This window comes from Perognathus longimembris, chromosome 7 (genome assembly GCF_023159225.1).
Source record: "Perognathus longimembris pacificus isolate PPM17 chromosome 7, ASM2315922v1, whole genome shotgun sequence".
In the NCBI taxonomy this organism is placed as follows: domain Eukaryota; kingdom Metazoa; phylum Chordata; class Mammalia; order Rodentia; family Heteromyidae; genus Perognathus; species Perognathus longimembris.
In genome coordinates this window covers 73,027,315-73,044,049 of record NC_063167.1, presented here as the reverse complement: position 1 = coordinate 73,044,049, position 16,735 = coordinate 73,027,315, and the positions used below count along the sequence as shown (strand labels likewise).

At 47.6% G+C, this 16,735-nt stretch overlaps 1 protein-coding gene across 3 annotated transcripts in view; it reads left to right on the top strand.

Annotated features, from left to right (window-relative positions):
* Gja5 (gap junction protein alpha 5) overlaps positions 1–15,840 on the top strand; it is a 48,722-nt gene extending 32,882 nt beyond the window's left edge. The window contains exons 1-2 of one of the 3 annotated variants that reach the window (XM_048351900.1): positions 1,087–1,171; positions 12,660–15,840. In XM_048351900.1, the coding sequence (XP_048207857.1) occupies positions 12,682–13,725 (1,044 nt within the window). In that variant the 5' untranslated portion in view covers positions 1,087–1,171; positions 12,660–12,681 and the 3' untranslated portion in view covers positions 13,726–15,840. The other 2 variants (XM_048351901.1, XM_048351902.1) reach the window with 2 other exon arrangements.
* Positions 15,841–16,735: the final 895 nt, after the last annotated feature.

Below are 16,735 nucleotides of genomic sequence, written 5' to 3'. Positions count from 1 at the left end.
TGCTTCTAATCTAGGCCACTATGATCATGTTACTTAAATTCTCTGAATTTGAATTTCCTTAAATGTAATATGCAGAAAATGCCTACCACCAGGTGCCAGAGGCTCATGCCTGTAATCCTAGTGACTTAGGAGGCTGGGATTAGAAGACTGCTATTTAAAACCATATAAGAGTCTGCCCAATTAACTACCAAAAAGCCAGAGGTGGAGGTGTAGCTCAATAGAATTCTGAGCCAAAATGTTAAGAGACAGTGCCAGCCCCAAGTTCAAGTCTGAGTACTGGCAGAAAAAATATCCTAATAGCATGCAGAATTAGAATGATTGAATGAAATAAAAATAGTCTCTCTCTATATATATATTTATACATGTATTGTATATATGCACACACACGAAGCTCATATATATATAATGAAGCCCCTGGCTAAAGCCTTCACAGAGCACATGCTCCTGTGCACAGGTACGGAGAACTTAGGATATGGGCACTGTCCTTTAGCTTTTTTGCTCCAGGCTGGTTCTCTATCTCTTGAGTCACACCTCCACTTCTGGCTTTTTGTGGTTAATTGGAGATAAGCATCTCATAGCCTTTCCAGTCCTAGAACCAAAATCTTCAGGTCTCAGCCTCTGGAGTAGCTAAAATTTCAGGCAGATTATAGGCAAGAGCCTTGGGTACCAGGCTTAGAACGCCTTCTCTTCTGATGACAATCTTTTGAGCAGTGCCAATTTTCCTGCCAGTGTCTCAGTGGTGACTGGGGAACTCTAAGGAGGTGCTACAGAACAAAGGGTAAGCAGTGCCCCAGGCAGATCAAACCTTAAGAACCACTGTGAGACGGCAGGGACTGGGGTAGGGTGAAGGACTTCTGGGAGAAGGGAGGACCTGCTTGCTTCTGAGGGAGGACAGGAGGACAGGCTGCAGAGGTGGGAAGGAAGAAGAAAACTTGGTGAATGGGAGCAGGTCCTAAGCAGAAAGAGTGGTTGGGAGGGAGCCAGAGGGGGAAAGGGGTGGAGAGAGAAAGGGGAGGAAGAAGTGGGCGGAGGGAGGACGACAGATATGGATTAAAAAGAGAGTGGAAGAGAAAGCGCTGACACCCTCAAGAGTAAAGAGCAGGGGGCAGTTGGAAAAGCATCCAGAGCCCAGAGAAGCAACAGGAGCTCCAGGGAGGAGGAAAAGCAGCAGGTAAGGTGGCCTTAAACTTTGAAGAAGAGAGAACATTACAAGTCAATAGGCAGTAACTGGGAGAGAGAGGGAGAGAGACAGACAGACAGAGACTTGACTTACCCAGAGGGTGGAGGAACAGTGTGGTTTCTCCATTCCTGTCCCTTTCTGGCCTCTGCTGCGCAAGGTCACCGCGATGTTCAGGACTGGATAGGTTAAGGTGAGCAGGTCAGTGAAGTGTTTGGACTCTTGAGTTTACTTCCGGGCACCTGTAGTGGGGGTGTGTGTGTGGAGGCGTCCCTGCAGTTCCAGGGTGCTCTGGGAGCATTAGAAATGGGGTCCCCTGTCTGTTAGCAAGCATTTTTGTGAAGAGAGAATCGGCCCTTTAAAAACAAAATTAAAAAAGAACACAACACTCTCAAACTCTGCTTTATGATGTTTTCTCTAGGCATGGGATCTCTTTAAAAAAATACTTTTCTGTAGTGTAGAGGGGAGTGTTTGGACTTTTTTTTCTTCTTCCCTTGGTAAGGCATGTCGGATGGTTTAAAAATATTCTCTGCTTAGTTTTCTGCAGAGCGTCATGTCCCCCACAGGGCAGGGGCCACTGACGTGGAATCTAGGCTTCCGCAGGGTCAGGCCGATGAGACACGAATCTAGGAGAGTGTGGGGCAGAAAATGCAGCCAGAGAAGTTTTGTGAAACAAAAGAAATAAGACACAGGCCTTGAAACCTAGGTCTGGTCCCCTTGACCTGGCTGTGTGACTCTGAGCTGGACACTCCTCTTTCTGGGCCCCAGTTTTGTCATCTGCAGCCGGAAATGATGCTGGTACAAAAAGCTCTCTGATGGTAACATTATGAGACTATGACTGTATGGACTCACATGCATTTCTAAAAGGAAGAGGGTCCAGAGTCGAATAGCCCTTCCCCTTTCCCTTATGCTCCACCCACCCAGTACCAGTACTCTCTAGTTCCTCTTCACATCATAATAGAGCCTCCTCCTCCTCCTCCTCCTCCTCCTCCTCCTCCTCCTCCTCCTCCTCCTCCTCCTCCTCCTCCTCCTCCTCCTCTTCCTCCTTTTTCTCCTCTTTCTCCTTTTTTCTGTGCTGGTCCTATGGCTTGAACTCAGGGCCTGGGTGCTGTCACAGGGCTTTTCTGCTCAAGGCTGAGCCATAACTCCACTTTTTTCTTTTTGGTGGTTAATTGGAGATAAGAGTCTCGCAGACTTTGCTGCCTCGGCTAGCTTTGATCATCAGGTCTCAGCCTTCTGAGTGGCTAGGATTATAGGCGTGAACTACTGGCACCTAGTATCTTCTGGTTCCTAGACATCTGCATACCCTCGTGGAGAAAGTGACCTGGCCAAGGCTTGGCACAACAGGGTCCACTTAGCCTAAGAGAAGGGCAGCATGGATAGCACTGGACATGGAGTCAGGAGATCTGGAACTAAGATCAACTGAGCAGAAAAGAAAAGGCAGGACAGTATGTGAGGTTGGGCTCTTCTGTTGATCTGCCTAGAGGTGTGTGCAGGTCTCAGGGCCTCCACCTTCTCCACCCATTGCTCCTAAGCCTGAGTCACTACTCTCTAGAGACAGGATTGAACTTCTTACCTTCCTGTCCAGTTCCCCGGGCAGCAGAGCTGTTGGGAGCCTGCTCCCTGGCTGCCCCTCTGAGACTTTTCTTCATTCGGCAAGCGGGCTCCATGGAGGAGTCCCAGTGAGCAGAGTTGCAGAACTGAGGTCAGCAGCTGAGTGCCCTCCCCCCCCCCCCCCCATTGAAGCTGAGCCCCAGTGCAATCTTCCTGGGCTCTGCAAAGTGGCCACTGGCCTCATCTCCAAACTGCTACATTCCTGTCTCCTCTCTCAGTACTGACCTATGGTCCTAAAACATCAAAACGAGAAGACCTGTGTGCCCCCTCCTTTGACAGATAAAACAAGGATGCCTTGCCCTGCTCACTCGTACCTAAGGCTCTTCCCCCTCTTCTTGTCTGGTTTCCAGCCTCCCTCTTTCCCCAGCTCTCTCTGGACATTTCCACTTGAGTTTGCTTTTTTTTTTTTCTGGTGCCAGTAACTGGGACTTGAATTCAGGGCCTCTCATTCTCCATTGGCTTTTTATTTGCTCAAGGCTGGTGCTCCTCCACTTGAGCTACATCTCCACTTGCAGATAGCTGGTGGTGAGTTAGAAATAAGATTCTCAGGAACTTTTCTGCCTGGGGTGGCTTTAACCTCCATCTTCACATCTCTACCTCCTGAGTCACTCGGATGACAGGTGTGAGCCACTGAGTACTTGGTTTGAGCATTCATTTGAACATCTAATTAGGTCTATGTTTTGGTTATTATGGGACACCCACCTGCCTATCTGTCCTCCTCCGCTTCACTGGCAGAGGCCGGGCACACGCAGTGGACAGTCTTGGGCACCAGCAGGCCTGCATAGTGCCAGTGCATAGTGGCATAGTGCCACCTGCCTCATGGGTACTGGCTGGCTGGCTCCACCTTGGGGCCCAGTCAATTAAACTAAGTCAGAGTCCTGTGTGTGTGGATTACACAGGACAGGGATGGAAGGAATGGGAGACCTGCAAACTTCACTCAGGGCTTTGGAAATACAAGTCCCAGCCCTTACCCATTCAGGAGAGGACTTGCCCACAGGGCATTCTAGAAGCTTCCCCAAGGACCAATCCCACCCAACCCACCTGCCTGAAGGGTTGAGTTGGCCAAGAAGGACAAACACTCCTCCTTTTCCAGGAAAGCTTCTGGGCTCTTACAAAAGACATGGCCTTCCTGTCTGTGGTTGGAAGAAGCTGCATCTCCATCAGGACTGTCTGCTAACACTTTCTGAATCACTTGCTGCTAACGTACTCGCAAAGTATGGGCAAGGAAGAAGTCAGCCATTCATTCATTTGTGTGAAGGCAATGGGCACTGTGAAGTCTCAGAATCAGAGGTGCTACAATGCCACTCAGGGCTCTCACAGCTTAAGCTAATGCAGAGGAAATGGCCTGGGCTCTTTGGTCACATTTGCTTTGAAATTTTAGCTGTGGTACTTGAGAGGACTGATTTAACATCTCTGATCTTCTTTGTTTCTTCACATGCTAAAGAGGTTAATATCTGTAAGGTTTCCTAAGGATGAAATAGACTATTCCCTTCCTCCTTCCCTCTACCCCCCACCCCCGCCTGGGTCTAAGCATTAAATACAATAGCCAACCATTGAGCGATACCCCCAGCCTGCTAGTTTAAGTGCTACCACATAGTAGGGGCTCAGCCAGCAAATAGATCAATAACGTAGACTCCAGGTCACCTCAGCCCAAGTCTCTCCACATTGCATCTCATCTGATGAAAAGGACTTTCCACAGCGCAGGCTCTGACGTGGAATTATGAACAAGTACTGATTCATTTTTGTGACTACAGCTTTTTTTTAAAAAACTATTTTTGCTGCCTTCTTAGCTGGGAGTCAGAAAACCAGAATCTGCCTACTGGCAAGGAGGGGCTGGAACTCAGGACCTCTCACCCTTGCTTAGCTTTTTCCCTCAAGGCTGGCACGCTACCACTTGACCCACACCTCCACTTCAGGCTTTTTAGTGGTTAATTGGAGATGAAATTCTCATAGATTTGTTTCCCTGGGGCTGGGTTTGTCTTCTGAGCTTGGGTTCAAACTCAGATCCCAGACCTCAGCTTCCTGAGTAGCTAGGGTTGCAGGCATGAACCACCGTGCCCTGCTGTGAACTTGCCATGTTATGATAAGCAGCCAGCCACACACTTGGAACCTAGCCCTTGACCATCTCAGCCACCATCCAGCTACTTGTATGCACTGAGGTCCAGGGGGGGGGAGGTCTCATGTGCAAAGCCACAATGAACAACTGGCACGCAAAATAACCTCTTGTAGCAAATGATAGCCCTGCATTGTCACAGGGGGTTTCCAGAACTTACTCCTGCCTGGATAGTGCATGACTCAGAACTTCAGCACAGGGCACAGGTGGCAGGCCTGCAGCCAATATGTCCCCTCCCCTCAGCACCATCGTCTTCTATCTATCACTTCCGCTTTGCTCTTGTGGGCCTGCTGTTGCAAAGGCAACCCAGCTGCTTGGAAGGGAGAAATCCTATAAAACACACTTGGGCCTGAAAGTGTGAGTTAAAGACATGTTAGAAATGGGCACTGGTGGCTGACGCCTGTAATCCTAGCTACTCAGGAGGCTGAGATCTGAGGATCACCGTTCAAAGCCAACCGGGCAGGAAAGTCCATGAGACTCTTTTCTCTAATTAACCATCAGTAAAGCAGAAGTGGAGCTGTGGCTTGAAGTGCCTTGAAGAGCACTAGCCTTGAGCAAAAGAGCTCATGGACAGTGTCCCAGACTCTACAACCAGGGGAAAAACAAAAGACTTGTTAGAGCTGAGCACTGGTAGCTCACACCTGTAATCCTAGCTACTCAGAAAGCTGAGATCTAAGAGTCATAAAGCCAAACCATGCAGGAAAGTCTGGAGAAAAAAAGCTGGAAGTGGAAGTGTGGCTCAGGTGGTAGAGTGCCAGCCTTGAGCAAAAGCTAAGGTCCTGAGTTCAAGTCCTACCACCTCCCCCCCCCAAAAATAGAAAGGTATTGACATTGTCAGATGTCTTTCCTGGGCCAGATACTGTTCCAGGCATTTCCAGAGTCACACAGTCTTTAGTACCCATTGATAAACATCCTGCTCTTTTCCTGATGAGCTGGAGGCTGAGATAGAGTGATCGCCCTAAGTCACACCACCAGCAGATGATGGGCTGGGACCTAGCCTTGTGATTCCTAGCAATGCAGAGTCTTACCATCCGGTGCTGAGTGTTTCTGCTGTTTTTGTTAGAATGTGACATCAATGCATCACCAGAGCAATCTGTCTGGCCAGCCCGGAGCCCAGCAGTAGACAGAGCCTTGGCCAAGAGCACTGACTGGCTAAAAAAGGAAATAACTTTCTATATGTGAGTTCTAGCCAAATGGTGGCAGATGCTGAGGTCTGGGAATCTTGACCACAGTGGGTGAGGGGCTCCCATGCAGTGATCAATTCTGGGAGCGGCATATGCTCAAGCTGGACAGCCAATGTGCCAGAAGCTAAAAGGAGAAACCCCGGGACTTCTCCCATACAGCTTGAGGAAAAGTTATCAGAGCCCTGTTCACAAGTTGAGACTGGAGTTCCAGTCACAGGTTCATCAAGAGACACACAGAGCATGCAGGCTTTGGAGTGAGGCTGACCAGGTTTATGTCCCTTATTTGCTCACTGTGAGGCTTTGCATGAGTTATCTAACCTCAAGTCTCCATTTCCCCTTCTGTAAGACAGGAAAATACAACATCTCCAGTACAGTTATTGGGTAGGTGAAAAAGTTTATCTGTGGCTGGGCATGGTGGCTCATGTCTATAATCCTAGCTATTTGGGAGGCATAGATTTAGAGGATCACAGTAGGAGGCTAGCCCAGACAAAAAGCATATGAAATCCCCATTCAACAATAAAACACTAGGTATGTGTGTCTGTCATCTCATCTAAGTAGGAAGAGTAAGTAGAAGAATATATGTGGGTCCAGGCCCACATATTTATTTAAAAGTAAATAGCAAAGAGGGTTAGAGGTGTGGCTCAAATGGTATAACACCTGTCTAGCAAGTACAAGACTTTTAGTTTAAACTCCAGTCCCCCCACCCCATAAAGTACAGCTGTAAAGTACTTCTTGCCTTCAACTTAGTGTTTTTCTTAGTACTCCTTAACTTCCATATCTTATATAAATCTAGGAGTGTGTCTGAGTGAGCTCTAGCATCTTTTCAGCCCCACTGCTCTATGAAATCTATGGCAAGATGGTGGGAAGAGTAAAGAAATGTGAGTGCTGTCATAAATAGAATTTTCATTACTAATTGCTTAGGCACAGATCCCTTCCCATGGAGTAGGTAATAAAACCTCCTGATTTTGTTATAGGTTATCTCCATTTCCCCTCCTTTCAATCCATGTCTTATAAATCGTTCTTAACATTTTAAGAAGAAAAGCATTTATCCTAGAATAGCTCTCTCCTCTCCGCTGGCTCCTTTCTACCTTCTTGGCTTTGAAATAACTGTCTGCTAGCAGGGTGTTTGTGAGTAGACTGATTTGTCCTTTGTCAGAATCAAATACTTAATTTTAAAGAGGGGTTAATTATCTGCCAGGGGCTTGAGCAAGAGGAAAACTTAACTGGGAAGTCAGCTCAGGTGTCCACCTCTTTCTTCTCTCTCATCTCTATAGAGCTTAAGTTCAGGATTTCTGGTCCCCAGTGGACTTGTGATTCTTTTTCTTTTTCTTTTGTTCCAGTTCTGAGGCTTGACCTCAAACCTGGGCACCGTTCCTGAGCTTCTGCTCAAGGTGGCACTCTCCCACTTGAGCCACACCTCCACTTCTGGCTTTTTGCTGGTTCATTAAAGATAAGAGTCTAACTGACTTTCCTGCCTGGACTGGCTTCCAACTGTGATCCTCAGATCTTAGCCTCCTGAGTTGCTAGGATTACTGGTGAGCCACAGGTGCCCTGCCTTGGCCTTCTAATTGTTAGAAAGTAGCTATTCGCATCTGCCTGATCATTTCCCCTGAGGCTGATATAGCTACCCTAAACCTGAGTCAGGGGAGAAATTTAAATCCTAAATGTAGGAGTTGCTTATAACTACTTACAATCAACTCTTTCTCCTAACAATGATGTCCCGAGTATGCCTGCTCAAATCATCTTATATTCAGGTGGTCAGCCTCTGACTGGCAAGGATTTGCCAAATGAAAAGGCCGGGTGATTTAGACAGTGGTCATAACTGTTAAGGTGGGAACCCTGCTGCATGTGATCCAGGAGCTGGGTTTGACTCCAGCTTTTATTCAAGTTAACCTGAATCCTGTAAATAAAAGAGGATAAGAAGAGTTTCTGCTTCTTTAAGTTGGTTGTCAGAAGCAAATGAACAAAAATAAGTGTACAAAAATATATGTGATATATATGTATATATAGCTACACACATATATGTACATACGTACATACACATTAGCTTACAGAGTTTCTGGCACATGGGATGATCTTAATAAGCATTATTATCATTATTGTATTTTTGGCAGTACTGGGCTTTGAACTCGGTCTCATACTTGCTAGAAAGGCAGGCACTCTACCACTGAAGCTACACCTTCAGCAATTTTGGCTTTGGTTATTTTTGAGATGAGGTCCTGCTTGAACCAGCCTGGCCATGGATCTTCTTTTTTGCGTTTTCCTGCATTACTGGGATGACGGATGTGTGTTGGCGCACCCAGCCTTTGTGCCATCCCCGTAGCTTGGGGTCACAGGGACATTGCCCTATGACCAACTCTTGGTTGAGATATAGTTTCAGGAATATTTTTGCTTGATCCAGCCTTGAACCACCATCCTCTAGTCTCTGCCTTCCAGGTCACTGGAATTACAGGCTTGAGCCACGGTGTCAAGCTCTATCTTATCGTCACTCTGATTCAAATTCTAGTTTGAATCTAATTCTGGATAAACTAGAAGATGTAGTTGAGATCCTCAAAGGCCAATAACCACTGCCAAGGTAGCTGAAAATCAACATACACCTCTCATGTACTTCTATGTATTCATTTTAGCAACAAACAAACACAAAAAACTATTGCGGTGAAGGGAAACCAGAAAAGTGTACACAAGTGAAGTGCAAAAGAGCTTAGAAATGACAGTCATTCTTGGCTTGTGTTCTTTATGGACTCAACTTTGATGTCTGGCATAGCAAAAAAATTTAGCAAACACATTCTCCAGTAAACTGGACTGATATGATTCTATGCCAAAGGCATTATTTAAGGGGAGCCCTGGGACCCTTAAAAGTTTCTCTTCACTGGAGCAGCTGCTCATAGTTCACATCTATAACCTGATCTACACAGGAGGCTGAGATCTGAGGAACATAGTTCCAAGCCAGCCTGGGCAGGAACCATTTCACCATTATTATTATGTCTCCATTTCACCACTCACAAGTTGGAAGTGAAGCTATGGGCTCAAGTGGTAGAGCACTAGCCTTGGCACAAAAGCTCAGGGACAGTGCCTAGGCCTTGAGTTCAAGCTCTAGGACTTGCACAAAATGAAATAAATAAATGTAAAATAAAAGATTACATTGAGAAACACATTATCCTTGCCATCTTCCACCAGAAGAGCAACAGAACAATAGCGTAGGCCCAGAGTTCTTATTACTATGGATAACCATCTTTATTGAGAACTAGAGGTCTGTTAGACACTGTCTAGAACACGTGTCATTGTCCAGAATTAGACACTGTGGAATGGTCGTACAATCTAATTTTGACAGGCTTGGAGAAACACCCTAAGCTGAGGGGGAGAGGCACAAATTAGTATAGCGAAAGCCCCTCTGGATACCTTCAGTCCTGTTTAGCCTGGCAGAGAGAAGGCCTAGTGGCTTGTTTCCCCAGTGTTCTGCACATAATGCTCATAGGACAGGAGCACCTAAGCCAGCTTCCCAGGAGGCCCAATTTCTGACAAGTGTCAGAGCCCATGCATGCCCACTGGGTTTGCTCTTGTTCTCTTCTGAAAGGACCAGCCTCAATTAGTGTGGGATTTGGTGTTTTGAGTGACCTCGATATGATCCTACATCCAGTGTTGTTTGTATAAAATCCATACCACCAGGTGCAAAGTCGTAGTGAGACTTACATCCAATGAACCCTCAAAAAGCCAGAAGTAGAGCTGTGGGCTCAAGTGGTAGAGCATTAGCTTTGAGTGAAAAGGCTAAGGAACAACACAAGGTCCTGAGTTCAAGCCCCAAGACTAGTACACACACAAACTCACATGACAGTCAGTAAATCTCTATGAAACTGAACGGAAGTATATTTTTGCACATTCTTTTCCCCAGCATGATAAGGAAGTAGTAGCTTATGCCTGTAATCATAGTTAATTGGGAGGCTGAGATCTAAGGATTGAGACCAAAACTAGCTGGGCAGGAAAGTGAGAATCTTATCTCCCCCCCCAACACATAAAATATTCTCTTTGTTGCATAAAAGCTGGCCCTAGGCCTTATTATACAACAGCTGAATCACATCTAATGTCACTCAGTGCCCTAGGGTTAGCAGTTTATGAAATTCCAGGATCAGAGACCTAAGAAATAATGTTCCCCAACCCCAGATGGGGAACTGGGGTACTGGAATAAAACCCCAGTTCTGCTCTCTATTAATCTTTGATTCTTTAACCAAGTAATCTTTTCTGTATGTTTTCTCCTCTGCAAAACAAAACTATAACAATTACTGCACAACAATAAAAATTCCTCTCAGCAATACAAATTGAATGTCTATAATTGCAGAGGTATTCAGTATGTGATGGGGTGTGTGTGTGTGTGTGTGTGTGTGTGTGTGTGTGTGTGTGTGCTGGTATAAGGGCTTGAACTTGCACTCTTTTTTGACCTCTTACTCAAGGCTGGTGCTCTACCATTTGAAGCACACCTCCACTTCTGGCTTTTTGCTGGTTAACTGGAGATAAAAAGTTTGTCTGTTTGGCCTAGATCCGAACCAGGATCCACAAATCTCAGCCTCCTGAGTAGCTAGGGTTAGAGGCATGAGCCACTGGCATCCAGCTGAACTTCCTTCACTTTAATACATATCACATTATATTATTATCTTGTATTTAACTTCTCCCCTCAAAGGGGAAAAAAGGCAATTAAACCAAGTAAAGTGAAAGCAGAGAATCCTTGTCTCTCTCCCTTCCTGTCATACCCGTGGTAGCTAGCATGATGCCTGGTTCCTTATAACCATCCCAAAGCCTTATTAAAGCAAAATGTGAGGAAGAAAAGCTGTGACTCAAGTGGCAGAGTGTCAGACTTGAGCAAAGAGCTAAGCAAAAGTGCAAGGCCCTGAGTTCAAGTTTTAAAACTGGCGTGTGGACGCACGCACATGTGCGCACACACACAGAGAGAGACTTAAGTAGAAGCAGGCCAGGGAAGGCCTGAGGCATGAGGAAATTTTCATTGTATCTGAGTTTTTTTCTTGGCACCAGCAGCTTCCTTGGCTCCTCCTTCATGTTCTTCCGGCCAAGAAATCTACAAAGGAGTTTACATCCTATGCACCCAGTAAAATAGCTGAGCAACTCCTCTGCATGTTTCCTTGAGGTTGTGGCGAACCCAAGGGAGATGATGTACTGGAAAACTGGCTTTAGCCATAGACCTTCTATGATCAGAATTGAGCAGCTGGTATTTTAATTATTCTGACTGTGATAGAAGGTCAGGAGGTAGTCATAAAAGAGGTCCTTCATTCTGTTTCTTCTGCCAGGCCCCTGGGGGTCCTGTCTCACCCTACACCTATTCAGCTCGTTTCTACTGTTCCCAAGGACACCTCTTTCCTGGCAGTCTTATTCTGCTTTCCCAAGGTGCTCCTTTCTTGCTGGGGATCTTTGGCTCACCCCTGTAATCCTACTCAGGAGGCTGAGATCTGAGAATCATGGTTCAAAGCCAGCCCAGGCAGGAAAGTCTATGAAACTCTTATCTCCAATTAACTACCAGAAAACTGGAAGTGGAGCTATGGCTCAAAGTGGTAGAGTGCTAACCTTCAGCTAAAAGAGCTCAGGATGGTGCTCAGGCCCCGAGTTCAATCCCTAGGACTGGTACAAAGAAAAAAACCCAAACTCTAACACGCTCCTTTCCTGAACCTGTACTAGTCTTCTTGCAGGTGGCATTTCTTGACCACAAGCAAAGCAGGCAGCACCAAGCTTCTTGGCAGACCGAAGTGTCACATTCTTTGTGTGGAGTTACTTTTACACTTCATACTTACATACATGGGGACTTGCAAAGGATGAAGGACAGAGTGGGGAAGATCATGGGAAAGGTCTTCAGGGTTGAAGTGTAAAAAATTATCCTCAGTCCTGGAATAATATAATCTCCCCTCCCCCTTTCCTTCCTTCCTTCCTTCCTTTTCTTTCTTTGTCTTCCTTTTAATTTCCTTTTCTATTTGCTTCTCTTTCCTCTTTTCTTTTCTCCTTTTTCTTTTCTTCTCTCTAACGCACTTTACTCTGACAGATGCTTACTTTCCTTTTTCCTTTTCTTACATCCATTCTTTCCTGTTAGCAACGGCTACCTTTTATTCCACTGTGTTTTCTGGTGGTTTTTTTGTTTTTGTTTTTTTAATGCGGAGCCTGGTGCTCGGTGCTCTTTCACTATCATCTCAAAGCACTCTGAGTTAGCATCAGATACCAGTGTCTCACGCCTGCAATCTGAGGATTACTTAGGTGGCTGAGATCTGAGGACTGAGGTTTGAAGGCAGCGTAGGCATGCAAAGCCTGTGAGATTCTCCTCTCCAAATAACCTCCAAACAGCCGTAAGTGGAACTGTGGCCTGGGTTGGGCCTCTGGAGGCAGCTAGGGTGACAGGCATGGGCCACCAGGGCCTGCCCCCGCCCCTTCTGTACTGGGAGTGAAGAGAGAGGGCTTTTGGGTGCACCTGGCATTGGGGCGCACCTTTGCTTGGGAGCCCCGTGGTGGGGATGGTGAGGACGCCAGCCCGGACGGAGCGCACACCCTCAGCCTCTCTCTCCCCTGTCTCCCGTCCCTGCAGCGCAGGCCCCGGCCCCAGCACAATGGGCGACTGGAGCTTCCTGGGGGAGTTCCTGGAGGAGGTCCACAAGCACTCCACGGTGATCGGCAAGGTGTGGCTCACCGTCCTGTTCATCTTCCGCATGCTGGTGCTGGGCACGGCGGCCGAGTCCTCCTGGGGGGACGAGCAGGCCGATTTCCACTGCGACACCTTGCAGCCGGGCTGCGAGAACGTGTGCTACGACCAGGCGTTCCCCATCTCGCACATCCGCTACTGGGTGCTGCAGATCATCTTCGTGTCCACGCCGTCGCTCGTGTACATGGGCCACGCGGTGCACACGGTGCGCATGCTGGAGAAGCGGCGGCTGCGTGAGGCCGAGCGGGCCGGAGCCTACCCGGCCGCCGACAAGGCCGAGCTGGGCTGCTGGGAGGACGCGGCTGGCAAGATCATCCTCAAGGGCAGCCTGCTCAACACCTACGTGTGCGCCATCGTCCTGCGCACCGTCATGGAGGTAGCCTTCCTCGTGGGCCAGTACCTCCTCTACGGGGTCTTCCTGGAGACGCTCTACGTCTGCCGCCGCAGCCCCTGTCCCCACGCTGTCAACTGCTACGTGTCCAGGCCCACGGAGAAGAACGTCTTCATCGTCTTCATGCTGGCCGTGGCCGCGCTCTCCCTCCTCCTCAGCCTGGCCGAGCTCTACCACCTGGGCTGGAAGAAGATCAGGCAGCGGTTTGCCAAGTCCAGGCCGGGCCCGGCGGAGCGCGCGCTGCCAGGGCCGGGCCCCGGCTGCACGCCGCCGCCCGACTTCCACCAGTGCCTGCAGGGCAGCCCGGGGGGCAAGTTCTACACCCCCTTCTCCCCGGGCGCCATGCCGCAGCAGGACGCGGATGCCCCCTCGGCTCCCGAGCCCGGCCAGGGCCCAGAGCCGGGCTCCACCGACGGCTTCATCCACATGCACTATGGCCAGAAGCCCGATCTGCCCAGCCAGGCCTCGCCGGGACACCGCCTGCTGCACGGTTACCATAGCGACAAGCGGCGTCTCAGCAAGGCCAGCAGCAAGGCGCGATCCGATGACCTATCCGTGTAACACCCCTATATGGGTGGGGGTGGGGAACTAGGACCAGATGGAAGCAAAGGAGGGTCGGAGAAGGGAAGATGTGACCCTCTGACACCCCCCTGTTCTCACACTCACTGCTATGGGGGTCCTGGGTGCTGGGTCGTTGGCATGGTGCATTAACTCTAGAAGGTCTAACCCCATCTCTGAGAGCATAGTCAGAGACGGCTGCTCACTGCTCTGCTTTCCTCTCCCCATGCTCGAACTCACCTTTCAGACTAGTCATTGAATTGGGTAGAGGAAGGGAAGGGAACCATAGCAAAATCTGGAATGGGAGGAAGGGCCACAGAGATAGAATGTCAAGCTAGATGCCAGTGGCTCCCGCTTGTAATCCCAGCTACTCAGGAGGCTGAAATCTGAGGATTGTGATGCAATGCTAGCTTGGACAGACACATTTGAGAGACTCTTATCTCTAATTAGACAGCAGCTGCCCCCTACAAGCCCCAAAAGTGGAGGAGGTTGGGTCAAGAGGTAGAGTATCAGCCTTGAGCAAAAAAGCCAATCGACAGTGTGAGGCCCTGAGCCTCAGAAATTGACTGGCAGTCTCCACTTTACAAGACATTGTTTGTATCTTTGGCAAATGACTTGTTGGCAATGGCCCAGCCTTTTCTTCTGCCCAGATGGATACTCATCCAATCAAGGTGCCACCTACTCCAGGAGTGGCTATACACCCAAACTCTACTGGCACTCCTGCTACCTCTGCCATCCTGTGGCTTCTTTACTGTTCAGTCCATGAGAGAAGCCATCCGGGTTTCCTCAACGTCTCTCTAAAACCTCATCATCAGAATGCCCAAGAAGCCATCACCCTCTCTCCCATCCTGACTGGATCACCCGGCCACCAAAGCAGTTGGAGTTTCCCCCAGGGACTTACAAAAACAGATAGCATTGTGCTGCTCAGACTCCCCCTCAAGGAAAAGCAATTCTGCTGTGATGATGGAAATTAAAAGGAGAAAAGACACTGGAAAACTGTTTTCCCCTTCTATTTATTTATTTTACTCATTGCCAACTGAGAAGGGGGGAGGAGGTAATGCCAGCCAGTGGCAATCTCTGCTTCTCTCTCTGTCTCTCTCTCTCTCTCTCCCTAGAGGCAGCTGCAGAGGCATGAAAGCAGGAAGGGAATCTCCAGCTTATTTTTGTGTGTTTTGTTTTGGCAAGGCCCTTATTTAAAGCATACAGAGATCTGTGTATCTCCCTGGTGCCTCTAATGAGAAGGCTAGGTGGGAATGCAGAGCAGCTCAGCCTTCCCCAAGGACTGGCTTGGTGTCTCTACCAAATGGACCCATAATGGTGGCTGCCATTTTGGATGCAGATAAAACATGCTCAGAAATTGGCTACTGAAACTATTTGAGAGACATTCTTATACTTTAAAAATGCACGTGTGCATGTGTGTGTATGTGTATGTGTATGTGTGTGTGTAAGTAGAAGGGTTACTGGGGTGGTTAAGGAAAGTCCTGAACTAAGGAAACAGTAGAGAATCTCATGTTTTCCTGCCTCTGCTCCAGTTGCCCAGCAGAGAGGTTGAGCTTAACTATCTTAGTACAGGAGCTTACATGGCTAGGAGTAAGAGGTAAAGGAGGGTGAAAGTTTTGAAGGAAACAATCTCTGCCCTCCTTATCTCCGGGCCCCTCTGCTTGTATTTGGAAGCTATTAGTGGGTGGAAAGAAGGATGAGTGTAGGGATGGGAGGGTACTAACTGACTGGTCGTCCCAGATCCCTGATACGTTTTTATTATGATTTAATCAAGATTCTTTATCCTAGCCCAACAGAGATGAGATCAAGCTTAAAATCCTAGCTGCTTGGGGGACAAAGATCAGAAGATCTTGGCTTCAGGCTAACTTGAGGGAAAAAAAAAATCCTGAGATTTCATTTCAACCAATGGCTGGGCAAGGTGCCCACCATTTCAGTGACATGGAGAAGCAGAAATATGAGGACTGAGGTCCAGGCCATCCCAAGAAGGAAGTGAGAACTCTATCTTAAAAATGTCAACACCAAAAGGGCTGGTGGAGTGACTCAAATAGCAGAGCACCTGCTAGCAAGCATGACTCCCTGAGTTCAAATCTCAGTACCACAAAAAAAAAAAAAACAACAGAATTTTTTTTTTTTTTTTGCCAGTCCTGGGCCTTGGACTCAGGGCCTGAGCACTGTCCCTGGCTTCTTCCCGCTCAAGGCTAGCACTCTGCCACCTGAGCCACAGCGCCCCTTCTGGCCGTTTTCCATATATGTGGTGCTGGGGAATGGAACCGAGAGCTTCATGTGTAGGAGGCAAGCACTCTTGCCACTAGGCCATATTCCCAGCCCAGCAACAGAATTTTTCTGTCCTTCCATTGCTAAAGTTTTGCCCTTGTTTGGTTTGTGAAAATGGGTGTTTTTGAATTAGAAATTCTAGGAGAGCAGTTCATGATGGTGAGGCTTTTCAGGAAAGAGAAAGGAAGTTAATATGTGTAATTTGTCTTAATAAAATCTGTCTCCATATGTATCTTTTGTGTCCCTCTCATTCTGTGACTATAAAAAGATGGGAGATTTGATAGGGGAGGGGAAGAGCTTTGGCGGCAGACAAAGGTTAAAATACCAGCTGCTGATTTATATCTGGATTACAGTGTGCTATTAATGACTGAGATTTTTGTTTCCTTATCTGTAAATCAGGCCTAGTAAAATTTACTTCATACAGTTGATAAATGAGATGAGAATATATATATATATATATATATATATATATATATAGTGTTCAGAGTCAGGTACTATAGTAGCTCATGCCTGTAATCCTAGCTACTCAGGAAGCTGAGATTGGAGGATTTTGGTTCAAAGCCAAGTTGGGCAGACAAATCCTAGAAACTCTGATCTTCAATTAGCCACTAAAAAGCTGGATGTGGAGGTGTGGCTCAAGTGGTAGAATGGCATCCTTGAGTGGAAAAGCTAAGTGGAAGCTCAAGGTCCTGGATTCAAGCCCAGTACCAGCACAAAAATTGAAAAAAAAAAAAAGGTG